Below are 6,947 nucleotides of genomic sequence, written 5' to 3' on the forward strand. Positions count from 1 at the left end.
GGACCAGGGGCCCGGGGCAGGGGCCAGGGCAGGGAAAAAAAGGGGCCAAAAAAAAAGGGGCAGGACAGGGCCAGGAAAAGGAAGGGCCCAAAAAGGGAAAAAGGGGCAGGACCCGGGGCAGGGAAGGAAGGGGAAGGGGCAGGGGAAAACAGGACAGGGAAAGGGGCAGGAAAAGGGCCCAACCCGGGAAGGGGGCAGGGGGCAGGGGCCCCGGACAGGGGCCCGGGCAGGAAGAAAAAGGGGCGACAGGGACCGGGAAAAACAGGGGCGGACAGGGGCCCGGGGAAGGAAAAACGGGGGCCCGGAAGGGGCAGGGAAGGGGCCCGGGGAAGGGCCCCGGACCAGGGGGGGAAAAACCCGGGGGCAGGGGCAGGCAGGGGAACCCGAAGAAGGCAGGACCGGGGCCCGGGGCCAAGGAAAACCCGGAAGGACAGGCAGGGGGCCCGACAGGGGCCCGGGGAAAACCCGGGGAAGAAGGACCCGGGCAGGGGCCCGGGAAGGGGCAGGAAAAAGGGGGGCCGAAGGGGCCCGGGAAAAAGGGGCAGGGGCCCCCAGGGGAAGGGGCCCGGGACCCGGGGGGGACCCGGGCAGGGGGGGAACAACCCCGGGCCCCCACCCGGGGCAACCCGGGGCCCGGGGCAGGAAGGGACCCGACCCGGAAAAAAAAAAGGAAAGGGGAAAGGGGGCAGGGGAAAAAGGGGAAAGGGAAGGGCCAGGACAGAAAAACCCGGGACCCGGGGCGGGGCAGGGGACCCGGGGGGGCCCGAAAAAGGGCCAGGGGCAGACCCGGACCCGGACCCGGGGCAGGGGCAGGGCAGGGCGGGGCCCGGACAGAAGGACAGGACAGGGAAGGGGGCCCGGGGCAGAAGGACAGGACCCGGGCAGGGCCCCGGAAAAGGGAAGGGGGGGACAGGGAAAAAACCCGGCAGGGGAGGGAAGGGGGCCCGGCCAGGAAGGACAGGGGGGGACCCGGACCCGGGGCAGGAAAAGGCAGGAAAAACCCGGGGCAGGGGAAGGGGAAGGGGCAGGGGGCCGGGGCAGGGGCAAGGAAGGACAGGGGAAAAAACGGACCCGGGGCGGGGCCCGGAAGGAAGGGACCCGGGAAAAACAGGAAAGGGCAGGGAAGGGCCGGGACCCAAGGGGCCCAAAGCCCGGCAGGACAGAAAAGGGGGGAAAGGAGGAAGGGGGGAAAAAGGGCCCGGGGCAGGAAGAAGGACAGGACAGGGGCCAAGGAAAAAGGGAAAGGGAAACCAAAGGGGCAGGGACCCGGAAAGGAACCCGGGGCCCGGGGCCCGGCCCGGACCGGGGAAAACCCAAAGGAAACCCCGGGACAGGACAGGAAGGGCCCGGGGAAGGGGCCCGGGACAGGAAAAGGGAAAACCCCGAAGGGAAACCGGGGCCCCCCCAGGGGCCGAACCCGGGGGGGAAAAGGGCCCCGGACCCGGACAGGGGCAGGGGGCAGGCCCCGGAAGGGGCCGGGGCAGGAAAAAGGGGGGCCCGGGAAGGGGCCCGGCCCGGGGCAAAACCCGGGGCCCAGGGCCCGGGACCCGGACCCGGGGCCCGGGCCGGGGGCCCCGACCCGGGGGCCCGGGGCCCGGGACCCCAGGGGGGAAAAAGGACCCGGACCCAAAAACCCGGGGAAAACCCGGGGGGAAAAAAAACCCGGAAGGGAAAAGGCCCAACCCGGGGAAAAACAGGGACCAGGGGCCCGGGGAAAGGGCCCGCCCCGGGGCCAGGGGCAGGGACCCGGACCCGGGAAAGGGGCCCGGACCCGGAAAAGGGACCAGGGAAAGGCCCCGGGGCAGGGAAAAGGAAGGGCAGGACAAGGGACCCGGGGCAGAACCAAAGGGACAGGCAGGGGCCCCGGACAGGACCCGGGGAAAAAAAACAGGGGCCAGGACCCGGAAAAGGGGAAAAAGGACAGGGGCCCGGGGCCCGGGGAAGGGGCGGGGCAAAAAAAAACAGGGCCAACAGGAAACCCGGACAGGGGCAAAAAAACCGGGGAGGAAGGGGCAGGGGCGAAAGGGGCCCGGGCGGGAAGGACAGGGCCCAAGGGGCAGGGGAAAGGACCAACAGGGGCCCGGGGCCGGGGAAAAAACAGGGGGCAGGACAGACCCGGGACCCGGGCCCCGGACCCGGGACAGGGCCGGGGCCCCCACAGGGGAAAAACCCGGGGGCCAGGACCAGGGGCAGGACCCGGGACCCGGGGCCCGGGGCAGGGAAAACCCGGGGAAAGGGGGCCCGGACAGGGGCGGGGCCCGGAAAAAGGGGCAGACAGGACAGGAGGGGCCCGGACCCGGGGCCCGGAAGGAAGGACAGGGGCCAAAGGGGCAGGGGCCGGAAAAACCCGGGGCCCGGACCAAAAAAGGACCCAGACCCGGACCGGGGCAGGGGCAGGAAGGACCCGGGAAAAAGGCCCGGACAGGACCCGGGGAAGGGGCCCGGACAGGGGGAAAGGAAGGGGGGGGCAGGGGGAAGGGGGGGACCCGGGGCAGGGGGCCCGGAACCCGACCCGGGGCCAGGACAGGGGCCCGGACCCGGGGCCGAAACCCCCCCAGGGGACAGGCCCGGACAGGGCCCCGGACAGGACCCCGGACCCCAAAGGGGGAAAAAACAGGGGGAAAGGGCGGGGGCCCGGAAAAGGGCAGGGACAGGGCAGGGGGGAAGGGCAGGACAGGGGGGACAGGGAAAAAACCCGGAAAAAGGGGGCCCGGGGCAGGGGCCCGGGGGCAGGGGCGGGGGCAGGACAGGGGCGGGGCGGGGGAAGGGCAGGGGCGGACGACCCGGGGAAGGGGCAGGGGAAAACCCGGGAAAAGGACAGAAACCGGGGAAGGGGAGGACCAGGACCCGGAAGGAAAGGAAAGGACCCGGGGCAGAAAGGAAGGGACAGGGGCAAACCCGGCCCCGGGAAGGGAAAAAAGGGGAAAGGGGGCCGGGGCGGGGGAAAACCCGGACAGAAGGACCCCGGGGCCCGACGGAAGGACAGACCCGGACAGGGGCCCAACCCGGGGGGCCCGGGGCCCGGGCCCCGGACCCGGGGCAGGACCCGGGGGACAGGGCCCCGGACAGGGCCCAACAGGACCCGGACAACCCGGGGCAGAAAGGCCGGACGGGGCCCGGGACAGGGGAAAAAAGGGAAGGGGAAGGGGCCCGGGGGGGACAGGAAGGAAGGGGGGACCCGGCAGGACAGGGGGGGACCCGGACAGGGAAGGGGCCCGGAAAAGGCCAGGGGAAAAAGGGGGGGACAGGGACCGGAGGCGGGGAAGGGGCCCGGACAGGGGCAGGAAGGAAGGACAGGGGCCCGGGAAAACCCGGGGGGAACCCGGGAAGGGGCAGGGGGCCCGAAGGGCAGACCCCGGACAGGACCCGGGGAAGGGCAGGGGCCCGGGGCCCAAAAAAGGAACCCCGGGGAGGGGAAAGGGCAGAAAAGGGGAAAAGGGCCGGACCCCACAGGGGCAGGACAGGCCCCGGACCCGGGGAAAGGGGGGAAAAAAACCAGGACCAGGGGCAGGAAAAGGGGCAACCCGGGGCAGGAAGGGGCCCGGAAGGCCAGGGACAGGAAAGGGAAAAAGGACAGGGAAAGGGAAGGGACGGAACCCGGGGCCCGGGCAGGGGCAGGGGCCCCCAGGCCCGGGGCAGGGGACCCGGGGCAGGGGGGGACAGAAAAAAGGACAGGGGCAGAAAGGACCCGGACAGGGGCCCGGGACAGGGGGAAAAGGAAAAAAAACCAGGACCCGGGACAGGAAAAGGACCCGGGGGACAGGGAAACCCCCGGAAAAGGGGAAACAGGGACCCGGACAAAGGGGGCCCGGACCCGGACAGGGGCCCGGAAGGGGGCCCGGGCCCGGACAGGGAGGACAGACCCGGCCCCGGGGCCCGGGGCAGGACGGGGCAGGACCCGGGGAAGGGGAAGGGGCAAAGGGACCCGGGCCGGGAAAAAGACGACAAGGGGCAGACCCAACAGACAGGGGGGGACAGGGGGGGCCCCCGGGGCCGGGGCCGGGCCCCGGGCAAAAAAACAGGGGCCCGGGACAGGCAGGACCAGGAAAGCCCGGGGCAGGAAGACCAGGGCAAACCCCGGGACAGGAACCCGGGGGAAACAGGGCCAGGGGCAGGACAGGACAGGGGGAAAAAACAGGGAAAAAGGGCCCGGGGGGGAAAACAGGACCCGGACAACCCGGGGCCCGGGCCGGACAACCCGGACCCCGGGGCAGGGGCCCGGACCAGGGACCCCGGGGCAGGACAGCAGGGGCAGGGGGAAAAAACAGGACCGGGAAAGGACAGGGGAAAAAAAACCCGGGGCCCGGGGCAGGGAAAACCCGGGGCGGACCCGGACAACCCCGGGCAGGGAAAAACCCGACAGGAAGGGGAAAACCCCGGACCCGGGGGCCCGGGCAGACCCGGGGAAGGGGCAGGACAGGAAGGGGGAGGGGCCCGGGGAAGGAAGGGGGGGGGGAAACCCCGGAAAAACCCGGCCCGGCCCCGGGAAGGGGCAGGGGCAGGGACCCGGGACCCCGGACCCGAAAGGGGCCCGGGGGAAGGGAAAAGGGCAGGACAGGAAGGGGGCCCGGGAAGGGGCAGGACAGGGGGGGACGGAAAGGACAGGAAGGGGCCGGGGGCAGGACCCGGGACCGGGGCCCGGGACAGGACAGGCAGGGGCCAGACAGGGACCCGGGGCAGGGGAAAAAACAGGGGCAGGGGCCCGGAAGACAGGGGGCAGACCCCGGGGCAGGGGCAGGGCAGGGGCAGAGACAAGGAAGGGCCCGGGGCCCGGACGAAAGGACCCGGACAGGACCCAAAAGGAACGGACCCCGGGGAAGGGGGAGGAAAAAAGGGGCCCGGACAGGAAACCCCGGAAAACAAGGAAAGGAAGGGGCCCCCCAGGGGCCGGAAAAAGGGACCAGGACCCAAAAAGGGGCAGGGGACAGGACAGGGGCCAGGGAAAGGGGCAGGGGCCCGGACAGGGGCAGGGGCCCGGACAGGGAAGGGCCCAACCCGGGGCCGGGGCCCGGAAAAGGGCCCGGGGGGGAAAAAAAAACAGGGACCGGGAAGGACGGAAAGGGCGGGGGAGGGCCCGGGGCAGGGGCAGGGGCAGGGGCAGGGAAAACCCGGGAAAAAACCCGGACCCGGGAAGGGGCAGGGGACCCGGGAAAAGGGCAGGGGGAAGGGGGCAGGACAGGGGCAGGCCCGGAAACCCAACCCGGGCAGGGAAAGGAAGGACCCGGGGAAGGGGCAGGACAGGGGCAGGGACCCGACCCGGGGCCAGGGAAGGGGCCCCGCCCCGACCCGGGCAGGGACCCCGGGCAGGGGCCCCCAAAAAAAACCCGGGAGGGACAGGGCAGGGGAAAACCAGGGGCAGGACAGGGCCCCGGGGAAAAAAGGACCAGGGGACCCCGGGACCCGGGGCCAGGACAGGGCCCCAAAAGGACAGGACAGGACAGGGGGGGACCCGGGGGCCCGGGGAAAACCCCCCAGGACAACGGGGAAGGGGCCCGGGGCGGGGCCCGGCAGGGAAAGGGGGGGACAGGGGCAGGGGCCCGGGGAAACCCGGACGGACGGAAGGACAGGGGGCCCGGGGCCCCAGGAAGGGACCCACCCACCCGGACCCGGGGGACCCGGAAGGGGAAAACCAAACCCCCCAGGGGGAAGGGGCCCGAAAGAAACCCGGGGCAGACCAGGGACCGGACCCGGGGCAAGGGGGCCCAGGAAGGAAACAGGGGCAGGGCCCCGGAAGGGGGAAAGGACAGGACCCAACAGGGGCAGGCAGGGGCCAGGGGCAGGGGGCCGGGGAAACCCGGGGCCAGGGGGGGCCCAAAGGGGCAGGGACCAGGACCCGGGAGGCCCGGGGCCGGGGAAGGGGAAAAAGGGGCAGGGGCAGGGGCAGAAGGGGCCCGGGGGGAAGGGGCAGGACAGGAAGGGGGGAAAGACCAGGAAAGGGACCAGGACCCGGGGCAGGGAAGGGAGGGGAAAGGGCCAGGAAGAAAAGGAAGGACCGGGGGGAAAGGGGAAAAGGGGGCCCGCCCAAAAAGGGGCGGGGGGGACCCGGGGCCGGAAGGGCCCCGGGGCCGGACAGGGGCAGGGGCCAGGGGCAGGGACCCGGGACAGGACCAGGGCCCGGGGGAAGGGGCAGGGAAGGGCCCCGGACAACAGGACCGGGGGAGGACCGGGGGAAAGGACGGACAGGGCAGGGCCCCAAAAACCCGGGCCCCGGGCAGGGGCAGGGCAGGAAAAGGAAGGACCAAAGGGGCAGGGGGCCCCAAAAAAAAAAGGGCAGGAAGGAAGGAAGAAGGACCCGGGGCCCGGGGCAGAAGGGAAAAACCCGGGGCCAGGGGAAAAAACCCGGGGGCCCGGGGCAGGGGGCAGGACCCGGGAAAAGGACAGGGACCCGGGGCGGACAGGAAGGACGGGGGGGGGGGGGGGGGGGGGGGGGGGGGGGGGGGGGGGGGGGGGGGGGGGGGGGGGGGGGGGGGGGGGGGGGGGGGGGGGGGGGGGGGGGGGGGGGGGGGGGGGGGGGGGGGGGGGGGGGGGGGGGGGGGGGGGGGGGGGGGGGGGGGGGGGGGGGGGGGGGGGGGGGGGGGGGGGGGGGGGGGGGGGGGGGGGGGGGGGGGGGGGGGGGGGGGGGGGGGGGGGGGGGGGGGGGGGGGGGGGGGGGGGGGGGGGGGGGGGGGGGGGGGGGGGGGGGGGGGGGGGGGGGGGGGGGGGGGGGGGGGGGGGGGGGGGGGGGGGGGGGGGGGGGGGGGGGGGGGGGGGGGGGGGGGGGGGGGGGGGGGGGGGGGGGGGGGGGGGGGGGGGGGGGGGGGGGGGGGGGGGGGGGGGGGGGGGGGGGGGGGGGGGGGGGGGGGGGGGGGGGGGGGGGGGGGGGGGGGGGGGGGGGGGGGGGGGGGGGGGGGGGGGGGGGGGGGGGGGGGGGGGGGGGGGGGGGGGGGGGGGGGGGGGGGGGGGGGGGG

At 74.5% G+C, this 6,947-nt stretch overlaps 1 protein-coding gene across 1 annotated transcript; it reads left to right on the plus strand.

Annotated features, from left to right (window-relative positions):
• Nucleotides 1-591: 591 nt before the first annotated feature.
• LOC134825761 (uncharacterized) lies at nt 592-6,764 on the plus strand (the record flags this gene model as incomplete). Its single annotated transcript, XM_063837967.1, has 4 exons — nt 592-739; nt 2,145-3,012; nt 4,528-5,136; nt 6,382-6,764. Coding segments are annotated over 4 exons (2,008 nt in total), but the record flags the coding sequence as incomplete, so codon positions are not given.
• Between the last annotated feature and the right edge of the window lie 183 nt (nt 6,765-6,947).

Source organism: Bolinopsis microptera, unplaced genomic scaffold (assembly GCF_026151205.1).
Source record: "Bolinopsis microptera isolate Bmic1 unplaced genomic scaffold, MBARI_Bmic_1.0 sca62, whole genome shotgun sequence".
NCBI classification, from domain to species: domain Eukaryota; kingdom Metazoa; phylum Ctenophora; class Tentaculata; order Lobata; family Bolinopsidae; genus Bolinopsis; species Bolinopsis microptera.